The sequence below is a fragment of the Mastigoproctus giganteus genome, chromosome 12, assembly GCF_048544385.1.
Source record: "Mastigoproctus giganteus isolate SK-2022 chromosome 12, ASM4854438v1, whole genome shotgun sequence".
NCBI classification, from domain to species: domain Eukaryota; kingdom Metazoa; phylum Arthropoda; class Arachnida; order Uropygi; family Thelyphonidae; genus Mastigoproctus; species Mastigoproctus giganteus.
Genome location: NC_143586.1, coordinates 23,147,464 through 23,171,133, shown reverse-complemented (window position 1 = coordinate 23,171,133; position 23,670 = coordinate 23,147,464). Strand labels below are relative to the sequence as shown.

The 23,670-nt window shown below is 36.9% G+C and overlaps 2 protein-coding genes across 2 annotated transcripts in view; one reads left to right on the top strand and one right to left on the bottom strand.

The window, feature by feature from the left end:
• LOC150076780 (lethal(2) giant larvae protein homolog 1-like) overlaps positions 1–7,536 on the top strand; it is a 227,416-nt gene extending 219,880 nt beyond the window's left edge. The window contains exon 21 of the mRNA XM_090386649.1: positions 6,941–7,536. Within this exon, the coding sequence (XP_090242775.1) occupies positions 6,941–7,000 (60 nt within the window). The 3' untranslated portion in view covers positions 7,001–7,536. The remainder of the gene's footprint in view (positions 1–6,940) is intronic.
• An 89-nt stretch (positions 7,537–7,625) lies between these two features.
• Wbp2 (WW domain binding protein 2) overlaps positions 7,626–23,670 on the bottom strand; it is a 66,370-nt gene continuing 50,325 nt past the window's right edge. The window contains exons 6-8 of the mRNA XM_090386827.1: positions 20,566–20,688; positions 11,009–11,100; positions 7,626–7,911 (exon numbers count right to left, since the gene is read on the bottom strand). Coding sequence (XP_090242953.1) covers positions 7,864–7,911; positions 11,009–11,100; positions 20,566–20,688 — 263 coding nt within the window. The 3' untranslated portion in view covers positions 7,626–7,863. The remainder of the gene's footprint in view (positions 7,912–11,008; positions 11,101–20,565; positions 20,689–23,670) is intronic.

The window sequence follows — 23,670 nt, the reverse complement described above, 5'->3', positions numbered from 1 at the left end:
TGGTTAATGGCCCAGTCTCAGTTTCACAGGAAGGAATCTTAACCTCTTCATCTCGTGCGTACATGACCATTCATAACTAAAAGCCCAGTTATGCTGCCAAATGATTCTGTACTACTTCATCGATCAGTTGATTGTTTTACTTCTCTTAATCAAATTTCTGCCATCTTGCCCAGTTGGACACTCCTTGTTAGCAAATGGGGTGAGAATTGCTTGTATAGGTGCAGTAGAACTTCCACATTGTATACCATCCTTTATTTACTGTTTATTAAAAGAGAAAAACAATTACATTTTAGTTTTGCCCACTTGCTAAAAGAAATTTTATGGCCCATACATGTTATGTTATCATACATTTATATTATCATGGATACAGTGCCATGATACTTTTATGACTGTCACCAGCAGGAAACTATTGTATTCACATCAGTTAATCATCTGATTCAAAAGTGCCTGCATTGAGCAACGCACCCTAGAGGTCCAAACAACTAATCTAAGTCATGGGGTGTCTGTATGCAGGATAAGGAAGAATAACCCATTCCATCTTTGCCCTGACTTCCAATGATGACCCAAGTATATGCATAAGGCATTGTGCATGTCCATATTTGGTAATACTTGACATAGCAGTGTTAAGCTCTTAACTTTCATATACTACCCATATATTATTTGACTCTTTTAGATAGGAAATCCACAAGATCATTCCACAAATGTCCAAAAAATGTGACCATAACCTTTAGCATTAGTAGAGGCGTATGATGCAAGAAAACAAGCTTATACAGCATCAGTAAAAAAAAAATTTAAAATAAAACCCCTTCCCATTTCACTCCAAATGTTTGTCCAGTTCTGCCTTGAACTTATTTAAGTTGCTGACCTCCACTACAACAGATGGAAGTTTGTTTCAGCTATCAACCACTCGATGGCTAAAGGCGAATTTCTGCACATCTATTCCACAATTGTCTTTCAATTTGAATTTACGTCCTCTCAGGTGAGTAATCTGAGCAAGAGGAAGAATCCCATTAGCATTCAGCTTGCTCAATCCATTCAAGGCCTTATACACCTCAGTTAGATCACCTTGCAGGTGCCTAATCTCCAGAAGCTGCAATTTGAAAACTTAAGCTTTTCTTGGTAACCAACCCTTTGTTCCACTTACCAATCTCTTTTCTGTACTCGTTCCAGCAGCTCCTCATCTTTCCTAAAATGAGGCCTCCAGACCTGTATACAGTACTCAAGGTGTGGCCTGACCATTGCCTTATGCAAGGAGACAATTATCCCTTTATCCCTACTAGCAAAATTCCTGTATATCATTGACAAGTTCCTCACGAGCTACTCTTGCTGCCTTTTTGCATTGCTCAGTAAACTTCATATCTGACTTCACAATTACCCCCAGGTCCTTTTCATTCTCTACTACCCTGAGTGTAGTACCACCCCTTGCTTGCCATTGTCCATGTTTTAATTATTATTACCCCCCCAATGTGAGGAATGGTTATGTCTCTGCTCTTTATACCGTTGTTTTATACCCAAGTTTAAAGTGATGAACTAAAGGTACATTACCAGTTATTATTCATCAAAGAATGTTGCCTTTGTGCACATTGGGCAGCATATATGGTATACATCTAGCACTGACCTTAGCGTATCAGGTTTGTCATTCACTGTTTTGACAACATATGACAAATACCAGTGCTGTCACTCACTTCAGCTTGTGTGATCCACTGATCATTCTTTATCCATTTGTCAACCAAATCTACCACCACTTTAGTACCTATAAACATCTTTTCACTCTGTGTATGTACTTTTGTGAGATGCTTGTGCCTTGATAATTTTTCCCCCACTTGCAATCAAATTTCACTGTAATCTGATTATAATGTATTTTCAATTGTTATGTATAGGATGCCTAGTGTGTGTTACATGAAAAAAAAAAAAAAAAAAAAAATCAGAAATATTACTTTCTGAAGATTATATAATGGTTATAGTAACCATCATACAAAAAGAAGATTGGACTCATTACTGGAAATACTTTTGTGTAGTACTGTGTAGCAATATCTAGTTGCTTAAAAGTGGTCCACATGTGACCAGCTTTAGAATATGCATCCACATTATCACTCTTTCATAAGGAAACACAAGAAAAATTACAGAAACACTTCTCCAGCAATAAAGCTGTTATGTGTGAGGAGCAGAATCCACTTTGTCTAAATAGTACAGTTCAGTTGATAACACAAGCACATGGCACATCATGCAATACATTTGAGGAAATCTTTAAAATATATGAAGGTTAGCAGGGTGGTTAATGACCGTAATCGTAACACTTTCGTGCTGATAATGCGAAAGTCACGGATTCGGTCCCCCATACTGGCCAAAATATCAAATGTTTTCTTTTACTCCTGGCTTGTAGCTGTGAAGGGTGTTGTGTACGGTGTGTGCCTCTTTACTGTATACAGTAAAGAGTTCTTCTAATCAGGGTATGATACTGCAACAAGATCTAGAAATATTAGGCAGTTGGGTTGAGAAGTTGCAGTTGAAGTTTAACATTGACAAATGCAAGCTACTTCATATGGGTAAGTAGATCCCTGATTAATGTACCATCTGTGTGGTACCACATTTAGAGTAGCAGAAAATGAAAATGACATGGGGTAATTGAGCACTGAAGTAAGAAGTTCTCTGAGTAGTGCGACAGGCAGTCAGGACAGCTCATGGGGATTTTTATCAATGATTTTTCCAGCAGGAATGTGGTGATTATCTTGTATAAGGTAATGTCAAGCCGTATCTTGAATACTGCATGAAATCATTTTAGGGAGCATATCAATCTGTCAGAACAGGTGCAGAGAAGACCAAAATTAGTGAGGGAAACATAAGGCTTCAGTTCTGCAAATTTTAGCATCTGGAGACTGGGCACCTGCAAAGAGAGATCTGCTTAAGGTGTTTAAGGCTTTGATTGGATTGAGTAAGCTCATTGCTGATGGGATTCCTCTTCTTGCTCAGATGGGGGCATAAATTCAAATTGAAGGATAGATGTGTGGAAATTTGCCTTTAGCCAGTGGGTAGTTGATTGTTGGAATAAACTTCCATTTGATATTTTACAGGTGGGTAGTTTGGATAAATTCAAGGAAGATGGACAAGTGAAATTTTTTTGTTTTTTTAAGTGAAACTTCTTTAGGCATGCTCCAGGCAGTTTTCAGATGGGAGTAACTTGCATTTGTGGATTGACAAAAAATGCAATGAAAATGCATCTGTTACCATAAGTAAACTCATTACAGGCACTTTGAACCAACTATCATACTAGATTAAATGCCCTGGTTTTTGTGCAATCACAGAAGTTAAACACCGTTGGGCTGGTGTAATTGGGAGGATGACCACATGTGAATAAATGTGGTCATCTACATGTGGGCAACTACACTTGTTGTAGTTGCTTTCCTCTTTTTTTTTTTTTAACCTATGAAAAATATTCTTCTGATTTTCGCATATAATTTAATTTTGTTAATTGGTAAGGTAATAAAATGTAAATCTGTGCTTTATATCTTTACTTTCATAGCCTATGGATAATATTTCTCTTATTTTCACATTAGAATCGTCATTAATAGAATTAAAATTCAATTCGTAAACGTGATCACAATGACCGGTGCTTACTACATATAAAGTGATTTGATTGTACAGTGAAAATGTGGGGGGGGGGGGGGTTACACTGCACTGAATGTTCTAAAGGCGTATAGCAATGTGTCCATAGATTGACAAAAATCGCCAAGAAAATGTGAAAGGAAATGATTCATCCCCCCCACACCATTGTACCATTCTGTACAAGACACGGGAAATGCATGACCCAATCAGTACCCCTACTGATTGCGTCATGCTATTTCTTTCGTCATTTTCTACCGTATTTAATAAAAAAAATTTCAACAAAAAAAAAAAAAAATTAATTCAACATGTCGAAGCCTAATAGTGACCATTGTAAGGCATATAGAGCACATGTACGTGCAATGTGACCACTGAAACCACCTCCATTGAATTGTGACAGGAAATGATTCATTCCCCCCACACTGTACCATGAGAGATCTAAGCCATTTTGACAGCGGAAGAAATTACTGCATGTGATGGGGTTGAACAAAGAAGCTGGAGAAGGTCCATCCACATCTTCATAGCTTTACATCTATGTTAGAAGTGAATTTGGAAGGAGTCGTGGAAGTTGATAGTGCAAATGAAAATGATGAGAGTCCTAGAAGCCTGATCGTAAACGAAAAGCAAAGAAGCAAAACTGCCTGCCACAAGTACTCCATTCAACATGTAGCGGGCATAATACGCAGCCGGAACAGCAACAGAATTTTAAGAAACTGAAACATCCATACACACATGGTTAACATTCATTCCTGGATAATGATTTTGCCAAATGTCAGCCTGTACCAACTATCGTGGCTCTCTCAAGAACAAAGTGATCTGGCTCTATTGAAGTCAAATGGTTTTAAATATCACCCGATGCCACAGCACTTGCGGAAATTGGTTTTGTAACAGAATGTCTCGTATCTCAGAGGCTTCCATTCATGCAGATTCATCGCCTGTGGCATTCATATGGTCAATACAGGATCTTCGGTCAAGTGACAAATATTCGCCTAAAGAAGCTTCACTTAATTTCCACTGTGTGCTCACCACAATTTTTTTTTTTTTTTTTTTTTTTTAACTGATGCTGTATTATTATTATTAGCCATATGGTGCAAGGACGCCTGATGCTTATGCTGCACCAGCCAAAAAAAAAGATTTGAGTTACCGAGAGAGAGAGAGATTTGCTTTCTTGCATCACTTTGCCTAACATACAGAAATTTTGAAACTTCTTTGAAAGGTGTCTGGGTGATTAGTCCTCTGTTAAATTATGTGCATCTCTGAAAGTTGAGACTAAGCTAGTAAGACATACGTCATGACCTATGCTAGATAGCAAAAGATTTTATTTCTGCTTATGAAAGACCTTTTCATAATTTTTATATTAAAAATGAATAGTATATATTCAAAAGGACTTTTTTGAAATTATAACTTCACCTTGTGGCAATCAGACTGAACTGCTTCTTTCCCAGTTTTGTCATAATTTTCATTGCTACATGACGGCGGACCAGAAATGTATCCCAAAACAGGCTGTCATGAGAGTCTCATCTGACAGACCATTTTTTCCCCCTTCTTTTATTTGTATACGAAATCAAATCCTGTTTTGCTTTGCCCACTAGTACTGTCTAATTGGATATATAATGTCTTTATTTTGATGTAGTACAAATTCCAAGACAATTTTTTTTTTTAATTTTGGGTATAGCATTTAAGACTCCAAACAAAAGTGCTGCCTTTTCTTTGAGGCACTTCCCATTTTCATATGGCATCTGTGAGATGCCAGCAGTAGGTATCTAACCTTGCCTTAAAGCTTTGATTTTTGCCAGCTAAATGTGAATAGCTAACAAAAAGACAGACATTCACATTGCATTGTCTGGGAATCTGACTTTGGAAGTTCAAAAAAAATATAACAATTATTTTTCTTTCTTTCTTTTAATTTTGTTTTCTTTTAAGTTAAGTTTGATGGTGAAAGCAAATTTCATTGTACTGTGACTATCAAGACTAGAGGTGGCCATACTGGCTATTGTTCTGAGTAAAATTATGTAGAAATTAGATGTTTAAACTCTTTTTACATTAAATATATTTACCCTTCTAGTAAAATTGATCAGTCCTATTCTCACCTGCACTTATCCTAATAATTATACAAAATTCAAAATAATATGAAAAAATATAAAATTTTTCTGCTTAGAATCACCTGTAGCTATGTGGGTATAGTGTATCCCAAAAGTAATTATGCAATGAATTTTGAAATCAAGAAAAATTATGCACATTTAATAATTTTTTGTTAAATCATTTACATGTTAAAAGTTATCTCCATTAATATTTAAAAACTTAAACTTGCTTTCCATATCACTGAAGACCTGTTAAATCTTTCAAGGAGATTCAATACTACTGCTTTCAGCTTATTTTTAAGTGGAAAACTTGAGGCATGAAATGAGAGCAGATATGTGGCAAAGTTTTTCTAAGACCAAGTAGAACATCTCATTCTGTTTTACACATCCATTATTACACTGATTGTAATGAAATTCACAGCATAGACATCTTGAATATGTATAATTGTTCTGGCTTTTTTTTTTTTTTTTTTCAAGTAACTTGAATGTTAATTCCTATTTCTCTACTGGTATAATTTACTTGTGAATAGGCCATTGACTATGTGTAATTCAAATTATTAATAGGATACTATTTTTAGATCCAGAGTGTTGTGCAACATATTTATCAGACCGCTCATATTTTTACACTTTCTGAAAAGTTAAGATTCCATATAAGATTTTTTATTGCTATGGGTTTAGAATGGATATTTTCCTTTCTTTTGCACTGCTAACAGAGAAACAGGCTTGTGTTTTGTGATCACTCCCCCCCATGAATGATATTTTCACTTCAATCCTGTGGTGTAGCTCTTTTAGATTATTTTGACTTTAATTTTTTCTCTGTTCTTTCTACATATTTCCATACTGTTGTGGAGATATCTTTGAGGAAGGGGTTACTCTAAACACTTTGCCTTTTTAAATTCAGAATACAACCAGCTATTCACTTACTGAATACGTCACACCCACAGCAGCCTAATCTTCAACAATAGTAGTGGTTGTCAGTTGTGACCTAATTGGAAAATCCAGCTTAGTCTTGTGTTCAGTTTCTCCTCAGTCCTCTCACTGTATTAAAATTAAACTAGCCTCACTGTTTTTCAGAATAATAATAATAAAAAAAAACTAATACAACAGTTGTATTAGATTATTTTGTAGCCAAGTGTATAATTATCATTTTTTCACTCTATGGAAAAGTAAGTTATTCAGGTATTATACATAACAGCTGTAGACTAAACATTTTTTAATTTTCCACCAAGTACTCACATTATTCTCATTTTCTTTTATAGTGTAAAGCACCAACAGCTCAGATTGAGGAGCTAAGTCATATTGATGAAGATGGAGCATGATTTCTCTTCCATGAACAGTTCTACTGTGACAAGGTGCAACTATGTTCCATGCATTTTATGAACAGTGTCAATCAAATAAAATGTAACTGGCCTTGACTGCTCAATTGGAAAGACTGATAGTGAGAAGAAAAGATTGCATGTAATCGTATCTCGTGCTACAGGGTTTCAGAGGAAGCTCATTCTACACACTGAAGATAACACTTGTTCATGTTGATTCATCTTCATGTGCAGAAGTGAGCAGCTAATAAAAAGTTGCTATTTTTCTGTACTTGTATTTTTAACTTTCATATTGGCAAACTTAATGTTTTGTTTAATGTTTAAGATGTTTAAAAGGTAACTAATGTACTGCCAATGTTTTTACTGGATCTTGTGGGATTGGTGGATCAAACTGCTTTCAGATCAGCAGCGATAACTGTAAACTTGTTTATATAGATCTATAGCTTTTACATCCCATAGGTTGTCATGTCTAGTGCCGGCGCAATAGCTCCTGCACTACAATTATGGTGGAGGGAAAATTTTGTAAAATCATATCATGAACATGCATAATTTTTTTTTTTTTGGTACTGGATGAAACTTATTTTAAAATTTAGTACTAATAAAAATTAATATATATACAAAACTACAATTTACTGGAGGACTTTTATTATACAGTTGCTGAAATTACAACAGGACATAATCTGAAAAAATTATATACATTCTCAGAAAACATAACGTGTAGTAAAATTGCATTTTCAAGGTGAAATAGAAAAAAATTACACAAGAGGACAATGGAAAAAAAAGCTGTCAGTAGTTGAAAATGTGACAATAGTTTAATCTTGATTATATATTTCTATTATCTGCCATATAAATTTTGATTTTAAGCTTCACTGGCTCTTCTTTGTAGCTTCAGCATAGGGAGGTGGTGGGCCATCCTAAAAGAAAGTTTTAAGCATTATTCAACTATGTTTATAAATAAATCCATTATATAAAGTTTGCCTAGAAAAGTGTAATGAATTTCTATATAAGCCAGTTTACTGTTGTGTATCAAATTACAAATGGTGTGGTTGTAATTACCAGCTCATGGAAAGTTGTATGCATAGAATTTTGCATGATTGGTCATTTTTCATCAGTAGATGATTTAGATTCTTCTGCAGTATGGGCAAAGTTGCATACCCCATTCAGTTGATCCTTTCTTGCAAAAAAATATACTTATACAAGGCATTATATATGTAATATATTATCAGTAATTTACAGGCAGTGTTCACTGTTAAATGTTATTTCTCATCGAAGATGTTAATAGGAGCATTTCTAAGTTATGTAGTTCCAAATAAATTGCTGAATGATAGTGTTTGATCATGTGTGAAATGGAACCACCATGACAATACCCAATCAACTTATTGACTAAAATTTCTTAGTAACAAAAGGATGAATGACACTTGTGTCAATGTTTATAAAAGTTGTCTAGAAAGGAAAAAAAAAAATCAGATTGTCCTACAAAAATTTAACTCTATGATACGTGTTTCATACACGTACATGCCTCAGTATAATCCCCTGCTGTGACCATACACTTGTTCCAGTGTGAATGGTTTGGGTAGTCACCTGTGTTTGGTTGGATTTCTTGAATTGACTAAAATTATTTGTTCCGTGTGAGAATAGTCCAAACTCAGATGATGCTAAGTGAGGTCAATACATAGCACAATGCAATTTTTTTTTTTTTTTTTGGTCAAAAATTGGCAAGTGAGGTGATACTGCACATTGTCAGGATGGAAGACAGTGACATCGCATGGATAAAGGTGAGCGTAGTGACATTTCCCAGTGCAAGCCTTGAACCTTTGTCTCAGAGTTGTGCCTATACAATCAAGACATCACCTGTTATTATTTTTGGTAAAAAAAAAAAAAAGCAGAATCCAACAAACAAATCATATGAAGGCTCAATGCTATCTTTGATCTCAAGTGAGAATGTATGGAATAAACTTGGCATTCACCTGACTCATTTCCAAATCCTCAGTCAAAATGGCCAGAATTAGCTAAATGGAAGACATTTCCTAGGCAATTTCTTAAATGTTCAATCATTGAGCATATTGAATATTTCAGTTGTTTAGGGATTAACAGGCAACTGCTTCTTTCTTTTTAAGAAAAAATTCCCTCATAAAACCTTTTTAAAATACAAATTAATCATGCAAAGCATCTTGTTACTAGACTGCATGGCAAGTTAAACTTTGGCACATACGCTTAAAAGATGTAAACACACTCAATCTTTTAGCTGCTGCTGCTTCTAGTTATAATATCACTAATCAAACTTTGATCAAATTATGTTTAAGCTTTGCAAAGAGAATACAATATGGTCAGTGCATTCACATTGTAAAACAGCAAAAATCCAAAGTGATTGTGAGGTACCATTACACTGAAAAAACTAGAATTTGGTTAGCCTGCTTCTTTAGAGACTAATTGCAAATCATTTAAGAGAAACTTAACATTTATTTCATTATTAAAAAAAAAAAAAAAAAAAAAAAAATATTCAATACTACTACCCCATAGAACAAAAATTCAACAGCAGCAACAAATATTACAAGTGCTTACAAATGAGTACACACCCTACTGCATATGGAAACAGAAGTTTGATTACAGGTTGAGACAACAAAAATGTCATACTAGGGCCACCTGGAATATACATTCATCTGCCCAAGTAAAATGTTCATGAATTACATGTGTTTGCTGAACAAAAAACCCAGTTTCCAGAGGGTAAAATCTTGCTATCTGCACCTGGGATTAACTAACTCAGCCATAGTGTTAAAACAAAGCACAAGTTCCTTGCTTCATTGACAGGATTCAAACCTGAGCCTTTTGCACCCAGCATGGGAAGAACAGCAAAAATGGCACACAGACCACAGGTTGAGATAGATAAGTTTAATATTAAGAAACATTGAGGGAGGGGGATTATTCTCAATTCTGAAGGCCAAGACCACTTTGCTTCTTCTGAGCTTGTAAGCTACACTGAGTGATCACTGAATCATGACCACCCCTATGCAACCCGCTGACCAGTGAGTGCAGAGTTAGTTGACCTATGTAGAATAAATAAGGTGTCAGTGGTCAGTAGGTAGTAAAAGGACAGATTGTGGATGCTCGACAAGCTGGTGCTTCGATTTTCAAAACGGCTGAACTGGTGTAGTGTTCGAGAGCTGTCATAGTTAAGGTGTACCAAGACTGGCGTCAAAATGGTCAAACGACCCGACGGCAAAAGTCAGCACCGGGTCCAATGACTTGTACAGGCAAACAGGTGCAGCACTGTTGACTGCCCAATACAACATAACAATATCTGGCATGAGCATGTGTCGCACATATGGGCTATACCAGCAGATGACCCCTGCGGCATCCTCTCCTAACCAAGGTTCATCGGCATAAAAGACTCGCCTGGTGCAAAGAGCATGCAATTTGGATGTTTAGAAGACTGGAAGAAGGTGTGCTGGTCTCATGAGTCACGTTATTTACTCCACGCCGTGAATGGTCGTGAACAGATTTGGCGTCAACAACATGACTCCATCTATCGTGCATGGTATCAAAAGTGTGGGCTGGTGGAGGAACTTGGACCTCTGGTGCATGAGGAACAATGTATCAGTGGTCTCTGCTACTATCAACTGTTTGCTGACTGTACACCCTGCTATGTTACACTTTTTCCCGAATGGCGATGGTGTCATCCAAGATGACAATGCACCAGAGCCATTGGGCACTTGATGTGCAGGAATGGTTTAAAATATCCCCTTTGTTATATTAATACTATAACCTCTAATTCACTTTCAATATATTTATTTTACTTTTAAGATAGTCATTTTGCATTTTTAATATTTACTTATAATATGCTTAATTTTGTCCTTTTCCTCTACTTTATTTTGATTCCTTAGATCTGCCAACTTATTCAACTGTACACCCACCTACTGTCTTCTATTAATATTTGATTATGTATGTAATAAGAAGGATAACAATAATCTACTGTGGGAAGTAAAACACAAGCTCTTGTTATAATATACTTACATATTGTGATGGATAGGGTGGTGGTACATATGCATAATTTGGAGTATATGGATTGTAGTAAGCACTCTGTGCAGCTTCTTGTGCTTTAGCCTCTGGAAAAGTAAAAATATATACTGAACTACAAAATATTTACAGAAAAAAAAAATATATATTAAGGATAGCCTAAAACATTGAAAAATCAGTATATGTTTGTTACAATATATACTGTATCCTGTGGAACACAGACAAAACTATCTCAAGATAATCCTGATTAATTATGTCAGCAATCCAGATTATTTGGCTGTTGCTACATACATAATGTTGCAAGCTATTCTTGACATGAATGTTGAATGCCTCTGGGATAGTAACATATAATTGGTTTGTATCATCAAGCCTAGAAGCCAACAAATAACTGAGAGACTTTTTTTTTTTTTTAATCTAGTTATAATTAACACTAACTACAGAGCTAAAATCAATTTATAAATGCCAGGAATATAACAAAATTACAAGTTACAGTAAGCAAATAAGGAAGAATTAGCCAGAAATAATAGATTAATAAAATTTTACATTTCTGGTAAGTATAATTGCATGCTTCATGGAAGGACTTGAAAGTTATGTGTACGAGAATAATAAGCAAAATCTATTAATCCTAGACCTTGATTGCTGCAACCTCTACCAGTAAATAAGAGGATTACTCTTATTCATAGTGACTGCAATAATACTACACCAACCATAAAACTGATTCTTTATTAAAATAGTATAGTAAAAACCAGATTAAAATGAAATGGTAATAAAGTAAAATATACTGTTTATACAATAAAACTAAAACTAAAGCATGTAAAATGAAATGAAATGAAATAAAACCTGATATAAATCACTGAATAAAAAGTGATAAAAACACAACTGTAGCTTTCAAAGGCATCCACCTCCTTTACCAACAGTAACACTTAACATGCTATAGTACATCCTTAAATATCTTCAGGATCACGGTTAACAGCATGTGTTACTTCAGGAGCATGGGCAGTATTTTCCATATGTGCATTGGAACCAGAAATGGCTCGGGAGCATCCCAGGCAGAACTGTTCAACCCATCCAAGAATCACAGTTGCGAAGAGGGGGATGAATACAGATTCCCATCTCTATTAATAGTGTTATGCTCAGAAGAGCAAACTCTCAAGCAATTTACAGTTTCAAAAGTTATGCGAATGGTCGACAATAACAGCTTCTTCAGGAGAGATTTGGTGATTCTCCCAAAAATGTTTGGTCAGCAGATTTCCCATAATCTGCAGTCTTTATTGCATTAATGTTTTATTCCATGATTTATATTGTTTTATTATTTTTTTTCACTGTACATTTTATATGCTTTATTTTTATAGTTTTATTGTATAAAATGTATTTTACTTTATTACCAGGTTAATTTAAATCCAGTTTTTACTATACCATTTTTATTTTAATAAAGAATCAGTTCTATGGTTGTAGTATTATTACAGTTATTATAAACACTCCCATTCAGAAAACGGTACTACACGGTTTGTGTAGTATTACACCAACTATTATACTGTAATAGTATCCAATAAACCCTAAACGGTTGCTGTTGTATTATTGCAGTTATGAATTTGAACATTCCCAACCCCAAAGGCTTGTTTGAAGAAGATTACTCTGTTGTGGTCTTTCTTATCAAGAATTTTAAATAAGAAAATGTAATACATAAAGAATGTGGCATATTGCAATTGCTTGTATTCAAATCTCTAGCTTCATCAATTGCCTTGCAACAAATTAAAAAAAAAAAAAAAAAATTAGTAATAAATCCAAATTTAATTTTGAACAAGCCAGAAGTAGAAACCTTTATTCTTCTTCAATTAGTGGTCAAACTTGGTTGCAACTTCTGTCTATCCGTACTTCTACCTCTGTTACAACTTGATGGTTCTGATGCATCCTCAACTAAAGACAAGGCTGAATTATCCTCCTGCTTTTGTCTAACTCTTGTATTGATGATCTTGACAAATTACCTCCTCTACCACATCAAACAAAAGTCTTCCAACAGGATATTAGAATAATTGTGAATAATCCTGGTGTCAGGAAAGCCCCAAATCATGATGGCATTTCTCTATTTGTTTTCAAAATCTGTGTTCCCAAGTGTGCACCTTATTCCACCATCCCCCCCCCCCCGCACATTTTCATCCAGCCAGTTTCAAGAAAGTAACAAATCTCTTCCTTGAACTGACTTATACCATTTCCAAAGTACTAGAGAAATCCATAAACCAGCAACAAACTATCTCTAAACCTTTAATCTGATCAGTGATTTCCAAAGATGAGTAACATGAGTTAATATATACAGGGTGTCTCAAAAATATTGGTACAAACGTTTAGGGGAGGTAGGTAACATCTAAAGGAATGTGAATCATATAGGAACCCATAACCAGAAACGTCGTGGGAAAGTAGTAGCAGAGGCACAAGAAGCAGATGTGACACAAGACAGTAATTAGTGGCAAACATTTATTTGACATAATATTAACAATGGAGTACGAGATGGATGCATTTCATGATGTTACAACAGATGCTCGAAGGTTCCACCATGAGACGCGATGCATGCGTGACACTGATGCAGCATGGATTGGCGGACACGGTCGAACACACTTGGAGTTCCTTTGACAGTAGTAGCAGCGCACATGAGTCTCGCCACGAGATCCATTTACATCTCCACAGGTGATTCATACACGATAGATTTCAGGGCCCCACAGAAAGAAATCAAGGCTCGATAAATCAGGTGAGTGTGGGGACCAGGCAACGGGTCCACCACGGCCAATCCATCGATGCCCAAAACGCCTGTTCAAATGGTCACAAATGCACCTTCCATAATGGGCAGGCGTCCCGTCATGTTGAAACCAAATGTTGCGTCTCACATTTGCTGGAACATCGTCAAGTAACCCTGGTAGAACTTGTTCAAGAAAGATCTGATATTTAGCGGAGTTCATGCAGGATGGAAACAGGTATGGGCCGACTAAGCAGTCATCGACCATACCTGTCCACACATTTATTGCAAAGCAATGTTGTTCCGCACGGGGACGCACACTGTGTGGGTTGTCGTGAGCCCACACATCAGCATTGTGCTGATTGAATAAGCCTTCCCGACTGAAATAAGCCTCATCCATGAACAAAACATAGGCTGAAAAATTCAAGTCTTGAACACTTTCTTGGAGAAACCACTGTGCAAAAGCCACACATGCAGGATGATCTTGGGGGAGCAGTAACTGAACCCTTTGGAGATGAAAGGGGTGTAAGACACGCTGTACACTGCAATGAGACACTCCTAAGGCAGAGGCGACAGCACGTGTGCTGGTAGTAGGATTATTCTGGATGGCATTCAACACTTTCTTCCATGGCGGGAGTTCACGTCGAACGTGGTCTGCCCACACTACTCCTGTTACCTCTAGACCCATAATCGCACAAATTTTGATGCACACGTGCAAACAAACGGTGGTCCGGTACATGTCTCTCTGGGAAGAGTTCTCCATAAATTCATTGCCCTCTGCTAATCCATGTCTGCCAGCTCACAGTTCATATAACGATGCATGCTCTTCATGCGGCGACTACCACACCGTCTACTGACTTACAGTGACATTTCCGGTTATGGGTTCCTATGTGATTCACATTCCTTTAGATATTTTTGAGACACCCTGTATATTAGCTCATGTTACTCATCTTTGGAAAAATTTTGACAGAACTCAGGATTTGCCCTTGACATGTTCAAAGCTTCTGACTGTGCATGGCATAAAGGTCTTTTAAACAAACTCCAATCATGTGGATTTCCACCTGTTTTTTTGCAACTGGGTAATCAGTTTTCTTTCTGAACACTTAATGGTAGATGGCTCTTTTAACTGCTTTTCCTTTTATATATGAAAAACTTTTCTGAATTTTGGAAATCATATCCATAATTCTGTTGTGACAGCACACTATATGTAATGTGCCACCTTCTGCTTTGAGAAACATTTCCCTGCACAAACTTTGTAAATATCCAACACCACTTCCCCAAATGCCAGTTTCCAAGTAATTGTTCAGATGAGGTGAAGAAAAATTCAATCCATATAAAATTCATTCCTCTTACTTCTTGTTAAAAAATAAAAATCTATTGCTCTAATAAATCTTTGATGACAGATTTATTTTAGTTCTCTCTCTCTCTCTCTCTCTCTCCCCATTAGCAAAGTTGGATTTTCTTTTTTGCTCTCGGCATTACTGAAAGTAATGCCGAGATAATCAGTCGAAATAACAGCACCCCCACATAACAGAACATTCGAGCTAATGGCACATTGAAATCGGATGTTTACACACAGCGCAAATCCTGACTGAAAGCGAATTTTGTACTGATATCATGGATCATACCACTGTTTTACATTTATTTTAAGTTAAAAACCCCTCACTATGGCTCCTAAAGTTAATAAAACTCATACAGAAGAAAAACATTAAAGCTTAATGACAAACTTGATATAATCCAAACTATTACATTAGTTACCTATACCCATGTGTAGTATTGTGTCTGTAAATTGTGTGTTCTTTGGTTGATTTGCCTGTTTTGCTGGACAAAAAAACCCCAGTTTCTGGGGGGAAAAAACCTTGCAATCTATGCCAGTGGTGGATTTAGAGTTCAGGCTGTTTGTGCAGGATAAGGTTTCTCAAACTAGACAGTAGAATGTGGTGTTGTGGTGTGATATTGGCAAAACAATGGATAGGATTCCAAGTCAGTAAAAGACAGTCATTAATATACATGAGGGGGGAAAAAAGTGAGGAATGAACCAAATCTTAGGCACACTAACATTGATGGAGAAGTTATAAGATAGAGTGCAGTCTACCATCACATGCAGTTAATAAATCTGAACTGTTATTAATAAAAATTTTGAAAGTTATGTCAGGCCATGCTCGTGAATTCATCCTGAAAGTGGACCAAGTGGTACAAAGTTCTTTGGTTCAGCAGGAGGTAGTGTTAGTTGGGGACTCAACTGTATGAGAGACAGGGATATATAATCTTGTGTCTGCAATTCTGTACAGACACAACAGGAGCTATTATACGATGAAAAGCTTGTGAATTAACTATAGGACTGAGGGCCTGTGTAAGGCTTACAGGGAGAAGTTTCTCTCATCATCCTGGCCAGCTTTAGTTGGTAGATTAAATTTATTTTGTAAGCACATTTAAACAGAGCAAGTGTAGGGATTTCTGCTAATGCCACGAGGAGGCATTAAGGGAGTATGGGAAAGGGAAGTCAACAAATGACTCAAGTGGGATGGGACAAAACTTTGTTTTCTTGCTCACTCTCACTCAGAGAGTGTGTTTTGTGCAAATACAAGAAGGGAAGCAAATTACACCATCAGCCTCAGAGTACACAGAACAAACACTTAATTACAATGATTAACTATAAAATATATCAATGTTGTCGAAAACATGTACAAAATTTAATTTGTCTATATAGTAATGCTATGTTTATTTAAACAAATTAATTTGAGTCTTTTATTGAGTCAACTATGCTGAAATAGCTGGGCTTACAAAGACAGTGCAACTCGGAAATATGAGATCAAAAATTTCATTTTACTGAATATTGTGTGCTCAGGAAAGATGGAAGGGCAGAGAGATGAAGTGATGCTTCTGATCAAAAATTGCTTGAATGTTCTCCGAGTCTGAGCAATATAATACTGAGGTTGAGTGTGTGGGGTATGAAATGACTTGCAGTAAAGGGAAGTGAGAGGGGGGAGGGGGAGATAGAGTCCAAATGACTGAGGAGTATGCCAAAAAATCTCCTTAGGCAGACCAAAGCTAATATGTTGTTGTTATTGTTATTTGGTTTTTAGGAGCATTAGCAACTAAGGCCATATTGGTCCGGGAATATGCGGTGGTCATTCCCTGACCTTTCCGCATCCTCCGTATTTGGTGGTGACGGGCTCGAACCCCGGTCTAATCAAGAAGAGTGTGCTACGCACTGCTACTCCTTCCCACCTGGCTACGGAGGCACCCAAAGCTAGTATGATTGTCTCATTATAGGCAATTTCAACTACTACCTAAAGAATGGAAATACACTGTATGGTAACTGTTTTCAACAAGCTGAATGACTGCTACTTATATCAATGCCAGAGAGAGTACGAGGGGCTCTAATATTCTAGATTTGGTTCTTACTAAGGAGCCGAAATGTATCACAAACTTGACAGTGGGGGGGGGGGTCAGGGCACAATTTTCAATTTCAAGGAAGGGGACTATAACAATATATTTTTTTTTAACTTAATTGAGACAACTACATGCTATCAGGTACAAACATTATGGGAAGCATTCAAGGAATTCATCCTCCAAGCCACAAACTTAGTTATATCGATGTAAATGCCAAAATGGATGACAGTGTGAGAAGAATTTAACTGAGCAAAAGACAGTTACAATAGTATTATTGCAATCTGTATTGACGGAGTTATGTGGCAGGATTAGATGGGTGAAAGCTGATTATAAGAACATGTTAACAAAGCAAGCTAAGAATGGGAACAGAGAGTTCTTATGTGACTAAAAAAAAAAGAACATAAATCAATCATCATCAGCCATTTTCAATCCACTGCAGGATGAAGGCCTCTCCAGCAACTTTCCAGTTCCTTCTGTTTTATGCAATGGCCATCCATTTACCACCCACGAACTCGTGAATTTCATCTGTCCATCTCCGTCGTTGTCTTCCAGGTTTTCTTCTAGCTCTTCTTGGGTACCATTCTATTATTTTCTTAGTCCATCTGTCATCATGTCTTCGAGCTACGTGTCCTGCCCAAGACCATTTTAGTTCTTTAGTTTTGATAAGAATGTCCTTTACTTGAGTTTGCTCAATCCATGTGTTTCTCTTCTTATCTAACGGTCTGACTCCCAATATAATTCATTTTATTCTTCACTGTGTAGTTCTCAGCTTCTCTTCTATTCTTTTGGTGAGTTCCCAAGTTTCACTTCCATAAGTCACGGTGGGTAGTATACATTGATTCATTATTTTACGTTTCAGACAAATTGGGATATTGGTCCTCAGTATGTGACTATATTTTTCTGAATGCTATCCATCTAAGATTTATTCTTCTCTTGACTTCCAGCCATTTATCATTATTACAGTTAATGACTTGTCCCAGATAAGTATATGACTCCACCTTTTCAATTACTGCTCCTTCAATAATTATATCCCTTTCTGTGGTATCTTGTTCATCATTACTTTTGTTTTAGCCATATTCATCTTTAGTGCAAAATCCTTACTAACTCTACATAACTGATTAAGATTTTCCTCTAATTCTTTGGGATCATTGCTTATGACCACAATGTCATCTGCAAATCATAATTGGTTTAGGTACTCTCCATTCACATTCACATTAACTCCTTTCTGCAACCAGCCTAATCTTCTGAAAGCTTCCTCAAGGGCAGCAGTAAACAACGTCAGAGATGTGTCTCCTTGTCAAACTCCTTTCTCAATTTTAAATTTGCTACTGTCTTTGTCTAGTCTAATAAAGGAGGTAGCATTCTCAAATATTTTCTTTAAAATCATAATATATGGGGGTATCCATGCCTTGTCTTCCCAGTGCCCAAAACATTGCCTTATGCTATATGGAGTCAAATGCCTTTTCATAAAACACAAATGCCAGGCATAATGGTGTTTTATATTCGTTTGCTTTCTCCATTAGCTGTGATATTACATGAAGGTGATCCATAGTTGAGAATCCTGTCCTAAAGCCAGCTTGCTCTTTCGGTTGATTCTCATCAAGTATTCTTTCTAATCTGTTAGTAACGACCCTCGTAAACATGGGTCGTTACTAATGTGAGATAACAAGCTAATTGGCCTATAATTTCCAATTTATCTCCTTTCTTATGCAGCAAAAATATGATTGCATAATTCCACTCCTTGGGTGTCATGCCTTTTCTAATGTATTTTGTGAAGAGTCTTGGCAGTTTGTGTCATGTCTCTTCCTCCCAATTTTAACAACTCTACAGTAACTTCATCTTCCCCTGGGGCTTTCTGATTCTTCAAAGCATGTTCTATCTCATCAGGAAAGATATTGGGTATGTCGTATGTGTTACTAATTTTCAATCCATCTTCCCCACTGCTAGCATCATTTCCTCGATCCTTGTATAATTCTCTATAGTAGCCTGCTATTTGAATTATGCCTTCTCTGTTAATTTATAAGTACACCATCACTATTCTTCAGTTTCAGTATCATTTGTCTTTCTGTATTACTGCTGATTCTTGTGTTAAATCTTCTTATGTCCTCTCTGAGTCTCTTTCTAATGGCTTTGCATAACTCAGTACACTCAATTTTGTCCTTGGCATCTTCGGTTCATCATGACAAGTGTTTCTTGACTAAATTTTTTCTTCTTTTGATATCTTAAATCAAATAGGCCCCTTAATTAACTGCAGCATAAGATCCACAGAAAGCCCAGAAGAACTGCAGATGAGTTGAACAAATGCTTCAGAGAGAGAGACAGATGTACAAAACTTAAGGACCAACACTATTTCTAAAGTGTTACAACCACAAAATCTTTACTGATGAGAGTAGATGCAGTCTCAGCAGCAATTCTGAACTCAGCTAATCTGGCGAGAGGTTGGCACATGGTATCACCCTGCAAACATCACTGAAAGGGACTGATGTGGCGGTCGAGGTGTTCTCGTCTGGGGAGGAGTTATCTTGGATGGATGTACACAACTCCAGATACTGGAAGGTGGAAATTGGTGCACGCTACTGTACCGAGGTAGTCCTTCCACACGTACGTCTGTTCCAAGGTGCCATTGGTTCAGAGTTCGTGGATGATAACGCCACACCCCATCTCACTGCAGCTGTTGATATGCTTTTGGAAAGTGAGGACATTGTTCGTATTGGATTGGCCTGCCACTTCGCCGATCTAAATCCCATTGAACACATATGGGAGATGCCTAGCAGCATGTCCGCACCCACCAGAAAATGTTCACCAGCTGAAGATGGCGCTGACAGAGGAATGGATGATGTTACTGCAAGAACTTATCAACAACATTGTTCTAAGTATGGACAGGTGGTGCAAAGCCTGCATCAACATTAGGGGTGGCCATATCTCCTACTGAGGACCACCTCTTCCCATCGTTCCATCTTTGGCAGTGATGCATCTGTATCATAGCAGCCAGTGCTATGTTGCCATTTTTGAATAAATGGCCTCTGTACCGTTTTGTTTCCGTTGTTGTGTCGGTGTTGTTTCCTTCATTTCTGTACCTCACGAGGTTCCTTCGGTATGCTTTTCCCATATCCAGGCCACTCCTATGAGAAGCTACAGGTGAAAACCTGACTGGTCCTTAAATTTTGTACACCAGTGTAATTTAAAGGATACATGTGAGTATATCAATCTGTTAGGAACGTCAATGAGAGTTTCATTAGACTTCAGGAAGATCTCTTTGGACTGGAGAAGTGCTCCCCACTGAACAAAGGTGGTGCTAAAGAGGAATCGGGTAATATAAGTCAGTGAGTTTAGCTTCTATAGTAGGGAAGAACATGGAGTCAGTGGTTAAGGATGAAATTGATTCATACAAAACAAAATATTTGCTAAGATTTACTAAGATAATACCTACCTGCAGCTGACATAGCAGGAGGAGCACTTGCGGTAGCTGCAGCACCAGCAGTATTTCCATTATAAAGATTAGGATAAATACCAGGATATGGTGGTGGAACTCCAGTCGTATACACAGAATTAGCTATTTAAAAAATATAAATTTTTATTTGCAGAAGTGTGGAATAGCAACGAGCCACTAAGAAATATAAAATTATTATTATAAAATTTAAAAAAATTGTTACTTTAAGAAATTATATCAAATTTTACTGAAATCACTTTTCCATTAAAATTTTCCTTTTCCATTAAAATGACAATATCCTCAACATGTACAATGGGGGTATCAAAAAGTTTTCCCCCTTACTTTCTTCTGTGTATGAATGTTATACATACATACATACACACACAGAAGAATGTATGTATAACAAACATTCATACACAGAAGAAAGTGTATGTGTATGAATGTTATGTTTTATTGACTGTACTGCTTCTTTATTTAATATGCCAGAAGTTTCATTTCTCTAATTCTTATGTTTCTTTTGCTAAAGAGCTGAATCTGTGAGAGACTGACATCATGGATAAAGTTGAATATCACTCCATTATCAAATTTCTATTTTTGAAAGGCAAACAGCCAAGGATTATCCATGAAGAGATGTCCAGCGTATGAGAATATCTGTCCATCATATGATGTCAAACATTGGTGAAGACAGTTTAAGTGTGGCGGTAGAGCATCCATGACAAGGAAAGAAGTGGGTGGCCATCCACATATCACACTGATGAATTTATGGAGAAAACTGAACAGCTGATCCTCAATGATTAATGGATAACAACTTCTTCCTCTTTCCACAGCTGAATTTATTTTTGAATGAAAAGCATTTTTTTTTTTTTTTTTTTTTTTGGCAATGCAGAGGTAATTTCTGTGACAGAAACGTTTCAAGAGCAAGGTAAGACCTTGTAGAAAAATGGCATTAGGAAGTTCTGCAAAAGATGGGAGAAATGTGTTGCTTTGGATGGAGACTACAAAAAAGGTAAAAAAAAAAAGAAGTAAAGTGCAGCCATTATCAACCCACTGCAGGATGGAAGCCTCCTCAACAATTCATGCTGATATATATATATATATTCAAAATCTCAACGTCCTGGGACACAGAACATGATCAGAGTGAAAAACATTTTCTCCCTTGTAGATATTGGTTCATACCTGGATGGTCACATCCAATTTAATTAAGGCATAGTATTTTTAGACCTTGCACACTGGCGATGTACTCACTAAAGGCAAATCAATTTCAGAAACTTGCCAATATAAAATGAGAGAATGAGAGCTCCCAAGTGAATGAGAGCTGCTGTTTCTACAAAGGGCATGTGAAAAGTTTGTGGCCTGAAAGGGTAGTAGTAGTGTTAAACATTTCTGTACTTAATGTATAACACTTCAAATAGTAACCCATCAAGTTTCATGCAGTTTCAATGTTTTTCTGTTTTTTTTTAAAAATTATTATTGCAGGTACTAAAGTCAAAGTAAGTAGCGTGAATGAGGAAAGATAGACAAAAATCAGGCACTGTGCAGTCATCCAATATTTGGGAAAAGAAGGGGAATAAAGGAATTAATGCCAACGGCAATTCATGAGGATATGGTTAAAATATTGGGAGGGGGATGCATCTTCCCGTTCCACCATTAAAAAATGGGCAGGAAAATTTAAACAAGTGAGGGAGGAGATCCTGGAAGATGACCAATGCTGTAGAAGACCTATAACATCCATCATTCCAGAAGTCGTTGACCACATGTATGGTCTGGTGAGTGGTAGTTCAGTACACTGCCAGTGACTTGGGCATCTCATTGTATTTACCACACAATAACAGCAGTTCTAGTTATGAAAAATGTGTCAGCGCAATGGGTCCCAAGAGTTGTCAAGTGAATATTTGCATCATTTTTCAAGCATATCTAGCAAATTTCCTTGCAAGGTTTGTGACCACAGATGAGATGTGGGTCCATCACTTTCAGCCAGAGATAAATGGGCACTCCCAAACAGTGGAAACTCTTCTCCCCCTCCAAAGAAAGCCAAGTTAATTTCTTTTTCTGTGATGGCAGCAGTATTTTTGGGATGCTGATGGAGTGTTGCTAGTGGATTACCCTCAGAAAGGCTAGAGAGTCACAGCAGTATATTATGGAAGCCTTGAGAAGCATTTCCACGAAAACAGACAAACGGGGAGCAAAACTCAGCAAAGGAGTCCTGTTCCGCCAGGACAAAATGCCTCTGTGACTCTGCAATCATCATAATGACTGCACAAGGCAGTCACTGCAATGGTTGTACTGAATCAGTGTGGTTTTGAAATCATGGACTTTACCCCATATTCATCAGATCTAGAAGCAACGGACTTTCACTTATTTCCTAATTTAAAAAATATTTGGCTGGCATTCATTTTCCCACCTATAGTGACATCATTACTGTAGTGGATGCATTCCTGGAAGCAGGCCCAAGAGAAAAAACTTTATTTGCAACTAGAATCAATGCACTGCAGCATCAATGAAAAAAAAAAGTGTATTGACTTCAAAAGGGGAACTATGTTACCAGACTCTTCAATTAAATCCTTCATACTCAGGCCATGAACCTTTCAAATGCCCTTTGTATAAATCATGGGATATTGCATCCACAACAGAAGAGTATAATTTTGAACACGATATGCAGAAAAGGGACAAACCAGAAATACAACCAAGAAAATTCACTATGCCAATGCTTTAATATAAGTGGGATACATATTTTTAAAGTGGACCAAATTTCAGCATTATAATATTACACAAAGGTGGTTATGAAAAATTTGATGTTTTACATACACCAATGAGCCAAAACATTATGACCACCTACCTAATATGACGTTAATCCTCCACGTGCAGCCAAAAAACAGCTCGTACCCAGTGAGGCACGGACACTACAAGATTTCTAAATGTGTCTTGTGGTATCTGGTACCAACATGTAACCAGCAGATCCATTAACTTCTGTAAGGTCCGTGGTTGAGACATTACAGATAAAAGTTGCTGTTCCAACACAAAAAACAGATGCTCAGGATTGATGTCTATGAATTTGGAGGCCAGGGCAATACCCGGAAGCCTTCCTCATGTTCCAGTCTCGAACAA